We start from the raw sequence: 17,305 nt of genomic DNA on the forward strand, positions 1-17,305 counted from the left end.
CTCTCTCCCAGTGCCCCAATTCCTGCCCACCAGGTCGCTCTGGATATCCAGGTCTACCAGGCATGAGGGTAAGAATAATTCTGTTGTTCCATCCTCAAAAGGATTATACGCAGAGAAAGAGAGGACCATCTAACCACTGGCTTAGTTAGTCATGTCTGCCTTTGTTTTCTCTGTCCATGTTACAAATTCAGTCTGGAAATTCTAACTAGTGCCCCTGATGGGTCTCTTTTGAGGTGTATATGCTAAGTTACAGAATGTCTGTAGTTCAGAAAGGAAATGCCCATAGCATTCACTGGGCCAGGAAACTTAAACATGAAGTCCAGAGCCAGATGTTTACTTCTGTGGGGAAGACAGTGATAAGGATGTGGAGGGAGACTGTGTACAAATACATTGTATATGTGAATTTGACATGTTCTGGTTTAAAAAAAAAAAGAAAACTGTATAAAATAGGTTTTTCTGAAGGTGTTTTCCCTTAACTTTGCCATTATGGTACTTCAAAATAGTATGTTTAAAAACAAACAAACAAAAACCAAATCCTGGGGATAAACCGACTTTCCTACCAGTCTCTGAGTCTAAAGCGACTCTGAGAAACTCCAGTTCCTTTCTGTTCTGTTATAATCTAGAAGGCCCTGAGGCAGGAGGGTTTTCCAGAAGATTTTCTTTACCAGCATTTTGGTGGGTTCCCTGCATCAGAGTCTTATTTTTTACCAAAGACCAGAGAAAGGCAAAAGTTCTAGTGGAGCTGATTTGGAAACTCTGTCTCACAGTTTGTCCGTTGCTACCTGTTCCCAACCCTGGTGCCATTGGCACAGGTAGAGACCAGGAAGGAGCAGAGAGGCAGGATGGGGGAGGGGGAAGAAAGTTGCAAAGTGGTCATTAATAGCAAGGGATAGCTGGGACAACCTCTGAAAGGGTGAAGTTCCTGGTGGTGAGGAAGACCTAAGGCTTTGAACCTAACCCTGGGGAGACAGCAGGGTGGGTGGGGAGGTTGGTGGGTAGGTGGGGAGGTTGGTGGGTGGGTGGGGAGGTTGGTGGGTGGGTTGGGGTGCAGGGGGGTCAAGGGGAGAGAAGGCAGGTACCCTGCATTGTGTTTCTGAGCTGGGTAGCAGAGCCGATGTTGCTCTAGAAGAGACGTTTCTTCCTACCTAAAGCTGATGCCTATCATAAAAACCAGTCCCCTAGTGTACACGATGCTCTAAAGCCACCAAGACAGAGCCGAGCTCTGAGACATAATCTTCTCTGTAGTATTTTAACACGGACTTAGGGAGGCAGAACGATTTTATGAGCCTTCTGGTCATATTTGGTGTCAAGCCCAGAGCAGCTTCATTTATTTGTGACTATGTTTATGTTTGTTAGGGCCATAAAGGGGCGAAAGGAGAAATTGGCGAGCCGGGAAGACAAGGACACAAGGTAAGGAAAGGTAGCACGGACTAGGTCAACTGTGATTCAGGTCGGGTTATTGCTTTCACTGTGAGGAATCGTCAGGAACAGAAAAGTGTGCTATTTTCTTTTCTGGCAAGTAAATGCTTGCAGTACTCCAAGTAGAGCACTCTAAGCTGTTGAGTTATTGAAATGACAAAGGAAACTACAATTTTCTCCATACGCTTCCATGTTGACTACATTTTCTTTCCCTTTCAAGTGTATCATATTTAGTTTCTTAAATAGAGATTGATGATGACAAACATCACGTCAGTAGTTGTCTTAACGCCCCAAGATTTGTGATAACTGTACAGTTTTTACAGGGTTTTTGAGAGTAGGAAACACGAGAGTTGGTAGGTAACTGGCTGGATGTAAGCGAATTCTCAAGATGTGAACTAAGTTGTGGGTCTGGTTCTGACCTCATTCCACTGTCCCTTAAGTTTGAAGGGACAGAACTTAGTGATAGCATGCTGGATAGAAATGGGGGATCTACCGCATGGGGGAAGATGCCGCCCCCCAAAAGGCTGAAACTTACTTAAAGCAAGGTGACGTAGCTGCCATTTCTTCATATTACAAGTGTATAATAATTTTACTTTCTGCATAGTAGACTCTCTTAGTAAATTTTATAACATTTAACAAAGTCGCACCGCTCTTACGAATGCAGGCCTGCTAACTTGTTGACTGTGTCTGTCCCTGTATCTTTCCTGGGCTGTAGTAAAATATTAGCCTTCCCTTATCCCTGTGGTAATGAGTTAGAGAGGGAGGCAATTTATTTTTTGAGTAAAATATGTGAGCATTGATATCCTTGAACTTCTCAGCCCTCACTGGCAAAATCATGATGAATAGTACAGTTTCTGAGATGTTACAATTTACAATTAGTTTCAGTCTTTTTTTGTTACAAAGGCTGTGAGTAATAAAGTTATTTCATTTATCTGGAGTGAAATAGCTGGGTTTTTCATGTCAACCTTGTGTAAAATAGAAAAGGAGAGTGCCCTGTTTCCCTGCTTACCCATTCTTCCCCAGAGCCTTTAAATCTGTAATTTTGAAAATTCAGCTAATATTTATCAAGGACCTGCTTATGTGCTGTGGCTTATTCCAAATTCTGAAAGTTCAGAAGTGAATAAAATTAATGACCAATCACTAAATTAAGCACGACATATTAATATATGAGAACACTAGCTCACCACAAAAACAGGCAAGCAAGAGCATGAGATCAGAGCCGGAGCTATTTTTGAGACGTGTGTGGTGAAGCGTAGAATAGACTTCCTGTCATCTCAGAGGTTTGGTCCATCTCTCCGTGTGCTGTTGACCCATTTTCTTTGGAGAGCTGTCCCCACTTTAACCCACAGGACTTAGAGCTGGAGCTGTCAATCAGAGTGTTTCTCCCCTAAGCCCATGAAAACACTATTTTGGGTGCCCACAGATTAGTTATATTAGACCTAAAATTTATTTTTGTTTTGGTCTTCTAAGTGGGGAACTTGCATGTTTCACTATGTAGTGAAACCAATGTCCACTAGCTGCTGAACATTCCTTTAGTTCACTTGACAGTTTTGTACCTCCCGAAACTTTAAGTGGTGACTTTGAAAATTAACGTAAGCGGGCAGGAGGAGATTAGGCTATTGGGTGACTGAGCCGCCAAAGGACAGAGCCTGGATGGACAATGGAGAGGGCGTGGTCTCCCGTTCCCACTCACACCCACTGTCGGCTCTGAGTGCATCCTCATTAACGGACAAAGATGCACAAACTTTCCAGAACTGCAGGGGTGACTGGTGAAACCCTAGCAGCTAGCCGGTGGTAAAATCGCTTCTCCAAAACCCATCGTTCAAAGCTTGCGGTTATAGATGAGGTGGGTGCTTTTCACCGGCTGGAGAAGTGGCTCCCAGTTTTAGGGAAGACTTATGAGAACTATGCCATACCCTGATGAAGAAATTCGCAGGGGGCTATTGATGATTGTTGCTTGTGCACAGCGACTTGAGAACTCTGCCAGACAGACAAACAGCGTTTATTGGGCTGGAGAGATGGCTCAACAATAACGAACACTTGCTGGTCCTACAGAGATGCCCCTGGTTCAGGTCCCTGCATTCATATGGCAGTTCTGGGAACTTGGTACCCCTTTTGGCCTATGTCTTCATCATAAAAACATGCAATAATTTTACTTCCTGCATAGTAGACTTATCCTCTTAGGAAATTTTATATTTTACAGTCATAGCATTCTCATTAGTGTAGGCCTGCTAAGTTGTTGACTGTGTCTGTTCATATCGTTACTAGGTCGATTCACATAAAAGAAAGTGAATAAATCTTTGACTGTACGCTCCTAATGATTACCAACTCCATGAACTAGTAATTGCACTAATGTGGGCTAGCCTCTTCTCTCCTAAGTTCCAGTAGAATCTGAATTTAATTATGCAGCTAAAACCAGTAAGATTTTCGTAATTCACTTAAATCTTAAGTACCAGGGCCTGTGGGTTGGCTCACTGGGTAAAGATGGTCGCTATCCAGCCTCCCATAGTTTGATCCCCAGAATCCGTGTGTTTGCAGGAGAGAACCAAATCCTGTAAGTTGTTCTTTGACTTCCACAGATATGTGTGGTATGCGTATGTCCCCCTGAATACATAAATGCAAAAAATAAAGTGTAAATCATCGAGACACAATCTAATTTTCTGTACTAAATGTTTAAATGTTATCTATTAATACTGCTGTCAAATGTTCTGGGTGTACTTGTGTTTATTATGTGTGGAAAAAACTTATAAACATAAGATATGATCTACGGAAATTATCATGTAAGTATATTATATTTATATAAATAATATATTAAATGCAATATAATGTTATAAGCAAGAAAATGAGCCAATAAAGTATAGATATCTCAATAATTAAATGGCATAATTGATTTTAATATGTGATATAAGTAAGGAATTTTTCTCATAAATATTCTTACAGTGAAAGAAGTGTTAAAAGTGTATTAGGTATCTTTTCAATCTATAGAGTTGCCTCTCTCTCTCTGTCACTGGAGCTCAGAGCTTTGATATGCCCAACAAGTGATTTGTCACTGGGCTATTTCCACAGTCTCAGAATCAGGTTTCTTTTATAGAACATTCTAATGTTTTAAAGTATATTAGAGTTTATAAAATAGCAAGAAGTCTAAACAAAAATTAGATAATATGAGAGAAAATCCCAAAGACAAAAAAAAAAAAAAAAAAAAAAAAAAAAAAAAAAAAAAAAGAACTGGCAAACTACTTTGAACAAACTTTAGCGGCATTCAAGCCTATGATAAAGAAAATAATAAAACTTTATTCATAAAAAAGCACAAAAAGGTTTTACTATAATAGAAACATACACTGACTTCTAGGATAAAGCAGTCTAATGTAGTTTAATCTAAAACGATGATGTTTTGTGACTATTTGGAAAGCAATTCTGCTTTTGAATTGTGTGTGTGTGTGTGTGTGTGTGTGTGTGTGTGTGTGTGCATGGGATTGTGCATGCATGTGTGTTATATGCATGTGCATAGGCACACACACCTGTAGACACACATGAAAGTCAGACAAGTACATTAGATATCTTGCTTCATCAGTCTCTGCTTTTTCCCTTGAGTCTCTCAGCAAAGCTGGAGCTGAGCTAGCAGCCGGCAAGCATCAAAGACTCCTGTCCCTACCCCAGCCCCACAGTACTAGGATTATAGGAATGTGTACAGCCATAAGCCACTTTTTTATGTAGGTTCTGGGGACCCAAACTCAGGTTCTCATGTTAGTATAGGCAATTACCACTGTGCCGTCTTTCCATTTCTGACCAGTGATTCAGACTCATCTGGAAGAGTAAGCAATTAGGCAAATATGGCGAAGAGAGTACCTATAAATAAAATATATAGAAGAAAATCTTCCTACCTGTAATGAAAATGTACTATAAAATACACTTCTATAATAATGTAGGTCAAAGTTTTCATGACAGTGACCTCACACAGTAGACAAGCAGGCTAAAACCAGAGCTCTCTAGCTGAGGCACATTTTCCAGCCTACATAGGAAGTATTTGCTATTCAATATGTGATATTGAAAGTGTCTAATCACCACAGCAAAGATCTATTTTAATCAAAAAGTAAATGCTCAATAAATGTTCTTTGCATGAAATTAAACCATGAAAGGTCTCAAAGGAAATAAACATGAGCACTCATTTTGAAAACGGGAGCTATTCTAGGTATAACCTATGAAAGAATTGATTCGAATGCATCGCAGTTGTAAATGGTATAAAATTATGATATGAAAATCCAAAGTGTAAATTGTAACATAATATTTTTCAGAAGTTTTCATAATATGGTTAAATTATTCCAGTAACACCCTGACACGACTACTTGCAACGTAAGGTACAGACTCTCCTCCCTTCTTCTCTCTCTTTAGAAAACTTTGAAAGAAAAGCTTCCGAGGAGTATGTTTGTCCTTGTCTCTTTGAGGACTTATCTCTGCTCCCTGTATTATGCAGTTAACATGGGCATTCTGTATAACAGAACAGGACACAGTAGAACACTCCAGGGGTTGTCAAAGGCACCTGAAGTACCGAGCAAGTCCCAGCTGACTCCTATATTCCTTTGCTAGGGGAACACTCACTGTGATTCTCTCTGTTCTGTTTCAGGGTGAAGAGGGTGACCAGGGAGAGCTGGGGGAAGTTGGAGCACAAGGACCTCCAGTAAAGTATTTTTTTTTTTTACTGTTTACCTAAGATAAGCAAATCTGTTAAATGATTAGGTATTGACCTCCTTTAGTGTCTGGATTAATAGCAGTACATTATATGAATCCAACATTCTGTTTCCATCGAAGCAGCAGTAGGCGGCCACTGCTTTTTAAAGCAAGAGAGCCCCTACTCCACCTTCGAGACTTCTCTTTTAAACAGAAACGTTCTATGTAAAACGAGATGCAGACTCCAGGAGTTTGTAACCCAAAAGCAAATGGTGAGCAGAGAATTTGCCACCGAATCAGACAAAGGAAGGCTGGTTCTGGAACTTGCCATCTTTTCCAAGTCTGACGATGAGCTCTATGACCACGCTAAAGCATCTTTACGTTAAGCCAATTTTGAAAGTTGTCAGATGCTCATATAGCTTACTGCCCATGGAGCACCCACTCACAGCCAGACTGCAGAAAGCACCCTTTCAGGCTTATTCACCTCTGCGCGTGTGATGAGTTCTCGCTACATCACGTTGGAATCCAAAACACCCCCTATCGTAGGAATGGCGTAATAAATCCTGGTGACAAGTGGTTGACGCACAGCCACGCTCTATTTCTCTTATAAGAACATTTATGGGGTTCGACTGGAACTGTTTTCCTCTGATAGTATAGATTTGCAGGTAGCTATTATTTTAAGGGTTACAGCACTGTTACCCCTGGCACACCTCAAAGTGGGTGGAAATGGTAGTTTGGGTTCTGGCATTGAGTTCAAAATGTCCAAAACATGCTCTCAGCATCGATCATTGTGTTAACTCAATTTGCCTGCAGCCCTGCACGTCTTTAGCATTTTATTACAGGGTTCTAAGCATTAGAATTTTACTTGGACTTTTCTTTGCAAACTGGAAGTATTTGCCCCTGAACTATGGAATGTCCTGGGGTCTCCTTTTATTACGATGACATGCTTATTCTGAATTAGTATTTATAAAAAAGACTTAAGAAATGTGTGCTTTCACTGAAACCACTTACAACCCCCCTCTGTTCTCACTTTTCCAGGGAGCTCAAGGTCTGAGAGGCATCACTGGCATAGTTGGAGACAAAGGAGAAAAAGTGAGCTATTTATGATGGTCATAGTATAAAAGCGCTCTTACCTCCGTTACCGTCACTTGCTAGTTAATAATCTATACGTTTATTCATTTTTGTCATTCTTTATAAAGAATATTTTGTAAATGCTGACAATGACAAGAAAATTATTAGCTACAGGGGCATTTCTCCGCAAATATTTTTGGTGAAATTTGTGGTGCAGAACCCATGGGCAGAGGGGAGTTGTCTTAGGGAATTAGAATAAGTAGGGGTAAAATATTTGGGCTTTGTCAGTATTTGTAGCTAGTATTCATAACACTGACATAATGCTGGCAGAGCTTCTGGTCCAGCAAGGCATAGCCAAGCGAAGATGGAAAGAGAGGGAAAACATTGCATCTCCTAGGATCCTGGAACCATGTTCCTTGCCCTGCCTCTATCTATACAGCTGTGGCCACAGCCTCTAGCCTGTCCTGGACTACTTTTAGAAGTCAGGTTTTCCTGGCTTTTCCGATGCAAGGGGTCTGCAAGCTCAGGAACGGGGTTACAGTAAGTGTATTGTTTCCTTAGAAGACAGGTTAGAAAATATGCGAATATAACCCAAGCAAGAAAGACACATAGGACACCTGGGAGAACTCATGACAAAGTTGACTCCGTAGGTCATGAGGATGAGGTGCAGTTGGTGGTGAAGTATGAAGACGTGATGCTTGGGGGACAGCCTGTCCTCAGGAAAAACAACGAAACCATTCACAGTACTCTCAGCAATATTGATTTGTGTGTGTGAGGATTGTGTCTAGTGTTGGGGCAAAAACTGTCACCATTTTTTTTAGAAAGTTTATTTAGAAGGCCAATTTATGGACTATAGAATGTTTTTTGCTCATCAACATTTGGACCTTGGCTTTGCTCTCTTCACAGCTTGGCTTTGATACTTTGTATCAGTTCCACACAGCACAGTGATCTTTAGTCACAGTTAAGAAACAGGAAGTTTTCACTGTTGATACTGAGTAGACCAAAGTAAGCTAAGCTACAGGCCTCATTTGTCGACCACATTTTCGTCTCTCTCTCTCTTCTCATATTCAGTCTCTTCTGGATATTTTCCCACCAGTTTTCTCTTTCCATTTCCTCTAAGGTATTTCTAAAAACAGACAAACAAGCAGAAAAACCACCAAAAAACTCTCATACTGAAGTGTTATATATTTTCACATCCACACCACTTTAGGTAACATTCTATGTTCCTCTCGGTGATTAAATAATAAAGTCCATTTATTTCAGTGCGGCCAGTACCTAGGATATCATTTTCCTCCAGATTTAACTCACCCCATAAAACAGGCGACCTCCCCTTGAAACCCAATTACTGTTCTCGATGTGTTCTTTATTCGCGGTATTTCACTATTTGATAGTTTTCAAAAATTTTTCATTTCTCTTCATTTCTGTCAAATTGCTTTGGACGAAAAGGCAGTTCCTCTTGTGAACACAGAGATGGAGTGGTTACCTAGTAACAGCATTTCTGGTCTGAGCTCAGGCCGGACTGCAGAAAGGTAGAGAGAACTCTCTGGTGAGTGAGAATCCATCAAAAAGACATTTCTGTCATGCAAAGGCCGAGGTGCACTTTCACAATGCAGGGTGAGTGAGGAATTCAAGGTCTATTTCAGGTCCTCCAAATCCTTTCTTCTTTGGTGAACGGAGAATGTCTCTGTTCTTCTTTTAGGAATCAAAGAATTGCAGGGTTCTGTGGTCCCTCCGCTTCTGTAGTGTTTCCTTTCCTCTTTGAGTCCACCATTGTCTGATCTTCCTATCAAAGGATTCCTAGGTTTTCATTGTCATTTCGAGGTCTACCTGCTTCTGCTGAACTGACATCCACCCGATATTCTTAGCTGCTTTCGACTCGCTTTGATTGTTTCCTTATTTCACCTACGTTGTTAGGATGCCATCTATCCACTCAAGTTATCCTTGTGTTCTCTTATTTACATCATAGAGGAGAACATTTCAAGATGGAGCCTGTGTTTTGTTGAGGACAATATGTAGTGAGCACACACACACACACACACACACACACACACACACACACACACAAAACCCCCCAAAAATCTAAAACAAAACAAAACAAAAAAAAATCCCCCACTGTCCAGTTTTTAAAACAAAGTCATCTTTTGATTCTAGTAAAGAAAATACAATGGTATCTATTATGTTGTCAAGTCAGAGGTCATTTCTAGATGATTAGGTCTGAAAAAGTCATTTAGACCAGTGGTTCTCAATCTATGGTTCATAACCCCCTTGGGTCAGTTTGTAGCAATGAAAATAAGTCCTGCATATCAGATATTTACATTATGATTCATAACAGCAGCAAAATGGCAGTTATCAAGTAGCAATGAAATAATTTTATGGTTGGGGGACACCACAACATGTAGAACTGTATTAAAGGGTCTCAGCATTAAGAAGATTGACAACCACTGACCTAACTGAACCATGGTTCCTATGATACCATGTTGTAAGTTGGTAAGTTGGATCTACTTGGAGAAAGAAGGTTGACTACTGTGTGTGTGTGTGTGTGTGTGTGTGTGTGTGTGTGAATATATTTTATGAATATATGTTAGATTCCTCTAGCAATCTTAATAGTTTACTCTTCTGAATCACACAGTCATATGACTTAGTTTTATTTTTTTAGATCAGGGGCAGGGTATTGGTTTCTAGAGTCATAGAAGTCCTTCTTACATTTGTGGCACTGCAGAATCCACTGAAGCTAAATTCACACTCTCCTGGAGGCTCTCGGCCCTCTAGCATTAGTGAATTCCCATAGGTATTCTGAGATTTTTGGAGACTGACCACTAAATCTTTTGCAATTGGCCTCCTAAGTCCTCTAGGTCAATCTCAGTTTTCAGCTCATGTCGGCAGCTGGCAATAGATCCATTGTTAACTTAAAATATCCAGAGTCAAAGACCCTCCTGAGTGGTGTTCGCAGGAAGAGCTAAAACTAGTGGTTTCATGTGTGGGGTGTCTAATGGTGTACCCTTCAGTGTTCATTGGCAAATCCAGTGTGCATCAAAATAGAAAGCCTCCTTTAATTGTGGCTGGTAAACTGTAGAAAGCTGAAGGTGCCCTGTAGCACGCATGGCTCATCTGAATTTTATTTCTTTGTCTTGTGTCCAGGGTGCTCGGGGATTTGATGGTGAGCCTGGACCTCAGGGCATTCCAGGTGCAGCTGTAAGTGGTTTTTCTTCTACAAACAAACAACAATACAACACCAAAAAACCAAAACAAGGACTTTTAAAAAGCAATACTTCCCCTCCCCCTCCTCTAATTCTTCTCTCTGCTCCCCCACCCCTTTCCTCTTCCTTATATTGATTTATACATCATCTTTCCATGCAACCCTGGCTGGCCTTCGGCTTGTAGTGATCATCCTGACTCAGTCTTCCAAATGCTGAGATTACAAAGGACACTGTCCCAAAATTTGTATTTCTAAGACTTCTCTTTGGATTTAAAAAAAATGCTATCTATATGACATATAAGTAGCTTATAAAAGTAAGTAATTAAGATGGAAAAAATAGAACCCAGGTCTGGTAGTGCAGGCTATAATTACAGCTACTCAAGAGGTCAAGAAGATCCCCCAAATTCAAGGCATGTCTGGACTATGGAGTCAAAGCTAGTCTGACCAACTCAGTGAGACCCTACCATTATAAAAGGTAGGGGGAGAGGGTGGCAGGGTCATAGTTTAGCAGCAGAGCATTTTTCTATTAGGTGAAAGACCTTAGGCTCAATGCCTAGAGCCAATGAATTAATAGATAAATGGGCAAAGTTTTTCATATCAATCTAAAAATTACAGTCTTTTTCTTGGGTTCAGAGACCGATTCCCCCCGAATCTTCTCAGGGGCTAAGCCCCATGGTTATCTATTTTTGTGGGTTGTCTCTTTCTTTTGCTTTGCTTGTTGCCGTGACAATCACATTTCCAGTTCCTACACAGTTCTAGCTTTCCGTCCTTTGATGGCTTCTCTCCTTGTTGCTCTGCATGCTGACTACTGCATCAGCATGTGCCAGTATTTACACTGCCCCGCACTGCTTGGAAGGCGCACAGGTCAAAGACATTCTCATAGCCCACCTATACCACAACAATGATACAAGTAAAGCAGAATTTCTCACCGTCAGTGTCTGATGGGAAGACAGGACGTAGCTCAGTGATGAGCTACAAGACCGAATGCTTGAGCTGTGATGGAGGTGACCCACAAGGGGAAGGTTGCCATGGAGAGCCCTTCTGGGAGAGGAAGCAAAGGGCGGGGTCCTGTTGACGGTTACAGTTACTTGTGCTATCACTGGACGGGAGGTTTGTTATGAGAAGATGAAACTGGTTGGATTGAGTGGAAATGCACTATAGGTGATATCTAACCCTTCACTGAGCAGTCTGAGTTGAGAAACAGCCACAGAGAGCCAGATTAAGCTTAGCCTAACCAATGAAAAAAAACCCACATTAAAAAAATAGATATTTTATTTATTTACTTTTCAAATAGTATCCCCTTTCCTGGTTTCCCCACTGCAAACCCCCTGTCTCCTACCCCTTTACCCTGCTTCTATGAGGGTGCTCCCCCTCTTCCCCCTCACCACCCTAGCATTCCTCTACACGGTGTCATCAAGCCTTCACAGGACCCAGGGCTCCCCTCCATTGATGCCGGATAAGGCCCCTTCAACTCCTACAGTCCTGACCCTAATCCTTCCATTGAGATCCCTGTGATCAGTCTAATGGTTGTTTTCCAGCATCCTCATCTGTATCAGTGAGGCTCTAACAAAGCCTCTTAGGAGACAGTTGTATCAGACTTCTGTCAACCAGCACCTCTTGGCATTAGCAACAGTATCTGGGTTTGGTATCTGCATGTGGGATGGATCCCCAGGTGGGGCAGTCTTTGAATGGTCTTTGCTTCAGTCTCTGCTCCACTCTTTGTCCCTGTATTTCCTTTAGACAGGAGCAATTCTGGAAGACCCCACATTTTAAGAAAGACATCTTCTCATGTATTGACACATGTAGCATGTATCATGAAGTGGATAATTTTTATAGAAACTACGATTACTGAAGTGGGAAATAATAGTAAAGAGAAAATACAGGTGCCTAATTCACACCTCAGCCTACCTTGACTCCTCACATAGCAGTCAAGGAGAGGAGCCTATGTTCAGATAAGAATTACTGATGTTCTTGCCTATTTTGCATGTACTGGAAAATAGCACAGAACCATTATGTACCTAAAATAAATACCAAAGGCATGCAACCTCTGTTATCCCTGTGGCAATATCAGTGATCAAGACTATAATTTTTACAAGAGGATTTTTTAAGTGAGCATTTTTCATAGACCAGAGCTATCAGAGACAAAGAGCAAGAGTCACTAATAGCAGCTGGAGAGGTGGCTTAGTGGCTTAGAACACTGGTTCACTCCCAGCACCCAGGTGGCAGCTCACAGCCATCTCTAACTCCGGTTCTAGGAGATCTGGTACAAGCTTCCGGCCTCCTCAGACACAGGCAAAACTTCTGTACACATTAAAAAACAGAACCAAGCTATTAATCCTTAATGTGAATGATGCTTTCTAACTTTAAAACACTCCTCAGTAAGTAACTTTTGTTCACAATGGGAACTTCTGCATTTATGTAGGGTGACCAAGGACAGCGAGGACCCCCCGGAGAAACAGGTCCTAAAGGAGACAAAGTAAGTACAAAATGACTCTGCATCCTTGCCAAATATCCGGCTCTCCTCAGCCACCTATTGGTTTTTCCTATTTGGCATGGCCTGTGCCTTGCAATCACTGAAGATGTATTATTTCTTCTATTCCTTCTGCCCTACAGGGCATTCAAGGTTCCCGAGGAATTCCTGGATCCCCTGGACCAAAAGGAGACACGGTACGTTCTGGGCTGTACCTGTCAAATGTAGTTCCCAGGATAATTACTGACTTGTAATGGAACTTCAGGAAGTAACATAGAGAAGACCACGACCTTTCCTAAGACACAGGGTGCTCTGTGTGTCCTTACAGGGCTTGCCTGGTGTGGATGGTCGAGACGGAATACCTGGAATGCCCGGAACAAAGGTAGATGTGTGGACTGAGTTTTTGCACGAATGAGGATCTCTCTGCCCTGCCTAACTATGCTCGGCATTTCCTTTGTAACGTTGCCAGGTTCGCTTACAGAGTTCTGCCATTTCTTTCTCTCTCCTTCAATCTTAAACTGGAGTGTCAGTTGCAAAGTTCTTATTAAAATAGCCACTCATTTGCTTGGTTCAGGAACTCAGTGAATAGCCCCATTGATGAGAGTAGGCTGGAGGAAATACTATGCTTGATTGTCTGTCCTTTGTCCTACCTGCCACCGATCCTGACCTATGTCATTTAAAAGTCTGCCTAAGGTTAGGTGTTGGAAAAATATTTTGCCTAAAATGCATGTAGTACTCTTTCTCAGAAGAACACACCAGTTCATAAAGACATAATTGTGTGATTATGAACTTGCTTTCAGGGTGAAGCAGGGAAGCCTGGACCGCCCGGTGATGTGGGATTGCAGGGTTTACCGGTACGTGCTCCTCTTTTGTTTCTCACCTGTCCATGTTCTATGGATATGAAAAAAATAAAGGCAGGTTTGTAGGAACAGATACGTTATGCGATTTGTTAGGATCCGAGGAAAATATGATGCATTTTTTTAGTTCTCTCATTTTAATGTTCATTTTATATCTTATTTTCCCCGTGTGAATAGCTAGCTGGTCATTTGCCCATGAGGTATAACATGAACAGTAGATTCTGCGTATGCACTATTAACTTCATTCTCTTGGTCTGCCTTTTGTATTACCTTTCTTAAATGGTCTAGAGCAGGGGCTGGAGAGATGGCTCTTCGGTTAAGAGCACTGACTGTTCTTCCAAAGGTCCTGAGTTCAATTCCCAGCAACCACATGGTGGCTCACAACCCAGCTCTGGCTCTTGTCTTTCTTTTAGCTATTCTTGCAGTTCTTGTTAGCAGGACTGAGACAGGAGAGTGAAAGAATTCTCAGCGACAGTGCAAAAAAGGTTACCAGTCTTGGGTTACAGGATAGATGAATAGTGGAAACATCAAAATCGGTATCCCCTACTGGTGTGTGGCCGAAAACTCATCTGCAGTTTGTATTTTTGAGTTTGTGTGTTTGAGTCTTTGAAAGCGAATCTTTCTAGTTAACAAAAGATACTTGGTAGCATCAAGTATTGGTTCCCAATCTGTTATATCGTCTGGCATTTTGCAAGCTGCCAGGGATATACGGACTTCCAGTACCAACATGAGCAAAATGAGGATTGGGTTATTCTGTACAAGAAGCAATCTTACAATCCTATAGTGTCCGTCCTGCCCTAAAGATGGTCTGTTTGATGTGAAGATGGGGCTGAATCCTTACTAGAAGGTTGTTCCAAAAAGTAACCTTAGCTTAGAGCTTTTCTTTAAGGATGTTCAGCCTTAATCAGCTTAACAAGGGCTGGGAAAGCCTCAGGCTACCCTCCCCGTGTAGCTCTGTTGCTGACGGATTTGGGAATGAAGCAGCACCTGCAGGCTGACTGCAAGGTTGCAAGGATCCCTTCTGCCTCTTCTCAGATGGTGGGTTTGGCATTTGTTGGCTCCTCAGATGAGGTGGTTAAAGTCAGGATCTGTGTGTATTCCTTTAGGGCGTGCCTGGGATGCCTGGTGCGAAAGGTGTTGCTGGTGAAAAGGTAAAAATCAAATCGAACTTTCAGCTAATATTTTGCTTTATGAGTTTATTTTTGTTATAATTTTCAATATATCCAGCCTGGATTTTATTTTATATTTAACTCCAGGGAGAAATCAGAAAGCAAAACCTTTAAAATGTCCAAGTGCTAATCTCTTTCCCAGCTGAAGAAAAGAATGGCTGATGAGACTTTCTTCCTGAAACTGTCATTCTTTGCTGATAGTAGACAGAGGCAGCTTCCTGGTTTCTGGCTATCTAAAGTAGGGAAGATACGACGAAGCTGTAGAGTTTATGTTATATCCTATTGAGATTGAAAGGGCGAGTCGTTTAAAACAACAGGCCAGAGAAATAACACAAACATAGTGAAACAAATAAAACATGATAATGTAGAACTTGAGGTTAGGGAGGTGGTGCATTCTGGGAAATGCTTGCCTGAGCTGGATCCCTAGAACCCCTTGTAGTAGTAGGTGTAGTAGTGTGTGTCTACAATCCTAGACGGATGCCTTCACTCCACTCAGCAACCAGCTCAGCCTATAGGATGAATCTGTCTCAATAAAAACACTCTGGCCAACACACGCACACCCAGGGGCATTCACGTCCACACACATACCTGTAATGTACATACATGTGATCACATGTGCATAGAAACGCACACACATAAGAAGGACATGTTTATTCATTCTCCCAGGTTCTCACCATGCAGTCCAATGATGAATGCTGTTTAACTAGAAGCAATGCCCTGGTGTTAATAAGGTTGATGACGACTTGCTGTCTGAATGACTCTAAATGTTGTCTTTTGTCTTTAGGGTAACACAGGTGCTCCAGGGAAGCCTGGTCAGTTGGGAAGTTCAGGGAAACCAGTAAGACTGTGTTTATACTTTTCTGTCAGTTAACATCTGTAGTTACCAGGGATAGTTGGCTAATTGTTTCTTTGTTTGATTTCCTTTACACAGGGCCAACAAGGACCTCCAGGAGAGGTTGGACCTCGGGGACCCAGGGGCCTTCCAGTGAGTACTCTTCTCCCATGCCTTCCTTCTGAGGATGGCGCTGAATGTCCCTTACTTATGACTTCATGGATGGTTGTTAATGTTTGAGCATATGCATGTCTATCTGGCCCAGAGAGACAACAAAATGAACATGCTAATGTGTGTGTGTGTATGTGTGTGTGTGTGTGTGTGTGTGGTGTATCTTCTTTTTCAAAACTGGTACCAAAATGACATGCTTAGAAGAAGCATAAAGGGATTTTTATTTTCTCCTCCTGTATTTTAGTGTGGTTAAAAACCTTTAGTCATTCACATGCTATATGAATTAACCACGCCAAACACGTCATATGCACGACTTATTACTTCTTAGTGTAGTCACAAAACTATAAGGCCATCACTGCGTTTAATTTCAGAATATTTTTTATCTCCCACTAAAGAAACCCTGTTCCCAGCTGAGGCATTTAGCTCCCAACCTTTCACCTCTATGTGATCCCGGTTCCCCTTTCTGTCCCCATGGCTTTGCCGATTCTGAAAGTTTTATATGAGCGGAGCTGTACATTATACCTTCTGCCGTGGTATACCCTCTGTGCTATGCCTTGGTATGATTTCACCCGTCCTTCAGGTATAGACACTTGGATCATCTGCTATAAACATATGTATTCACACTTTTTTTCCCCTGTGAATGCCTTTTAATTTCCTTGAGTACTTTGTAATACTTAGGAGTGATTCTGCATTCATTCTCTGAGATGCTTCCCTGTTTTTTAAGTGTAAATATGTGACATTGTCTATAAGGATGAGTGAACTTACCCACATGCTTTACAGACAATACAGTCATGTGTATTTTCCTACTAGAAGGTACTTTTTTATTCTTAAAGAAAAACTAATCGAAAAAATTTACACTGGTACTAAAGAGATGGCGCAAGGGTTAAGAACACTAGAGGACCTGGGCTTGGTTTCTAACACCCAGGTGACAGCTCATAACTGCCTATAACTAGCTCCTGTCCAAGGTATCTATAATCCTTTTTGGGGGGCATCTTTGGGTACTGCATAATACCACAAAAATGCTCTTAGACATAAAATAATAAAATGATTTCAAGAACCCACATTATGCACTTAAACCCGACTTCCCCAATATCTGGTCTTCATTTTCAAGCTCTCAGTCTCTGTCTTCTGGATGATGTAAACAAGTAAATAAATAACTTCAAGTGGGAACATGGGAGCGGCTCCAAGCAGACGTCTTTGAAAGCCTTTCTAGCGTGTGAGGAATGAGGGTTTTTATGCTTGAGAAAGTCGGAGTTGCTAGCCGTCATCCTGCAGAAGAGCGGCATTTTCTGCTTCTTGCAGACATCTGTGACTGGCATCAGGCAGTTTTCTAGGCTTTTTCAGCAGCCAGAGGACCCAGCACCTGCGGTAGCCATGCCCTCCGCTCGCTCCTTGTTCCCTTTAGGCTTGGAGTTTGGGAATTTGTAACTGGAACACTTGCGTCGGATTATCTGT

General features: G+C 41.7%; 1 protein-coding gene across 2 annotated transcripts in view; it reads left to right on the plus strand.

Moving 5' to 3' along the window:
• Positions 1-17,305, plus strand: part of COL9A1 (collagen type IX alpha 1 chain) — a gene marked incomplete at both ends in the record, with an annotated part of 79,039 nt that overhangs the window by 32,874 nt on the left and 28,860 nt on the right. For both annotated transcript variants that reach the window (XM_080916658.1, XM_080916659.1), the window contains 12 exons: positions 12-68; positions 1,357-1,410; positions 6,041-6,094; positions 7,123-7,176; positions 10,294-10,347; positions 12,774-12,827; positions 12,965-13,018; positions 13,150-13,203; positions 13,622-13,675; positions 14,785-14,829; positions 15,632-15,685; positions 15,779-15,832. In XM_080916658.1, the coding sequence (XP_080772784.1) occupies positions 12-68; positions 1,357-1,410; positions 6,041-6,094; positions 7,123-7,176; positions 10,294-10,347; positions 12,774-12,827; positions 12,965-13,018; positions 13,150-13,203; positions 13,622-13,675; positions 14,785-14,829; positions 15,632-15,685; positions 15,779-15,832 (642 nt within the window). The remainder of the gene's footprint in view (positions 1-11; positions 69-1,356; positions 1,411-6,040; positions 6,095-7,122; positions 7,177-10,293; positions 10,348-12,773; positions 12,828-12,964; positions 13,019-13,149; positions 13,204-13,621; positions 13,676-14,784; positions 14,830-15,631; positions 15,686-15,778; positions 15,833-17,305) is intronic.

Source organism: Micromys minutus (genome assembly GCF_963924665.1).
Source record: "Micromys minutus genome assembly, chromosome: 5".
NCBI lineage: Eukaryota > Metazoa > Chordata > Mammalia > Rodentia > Muridae > Micromys > Micromys minutus.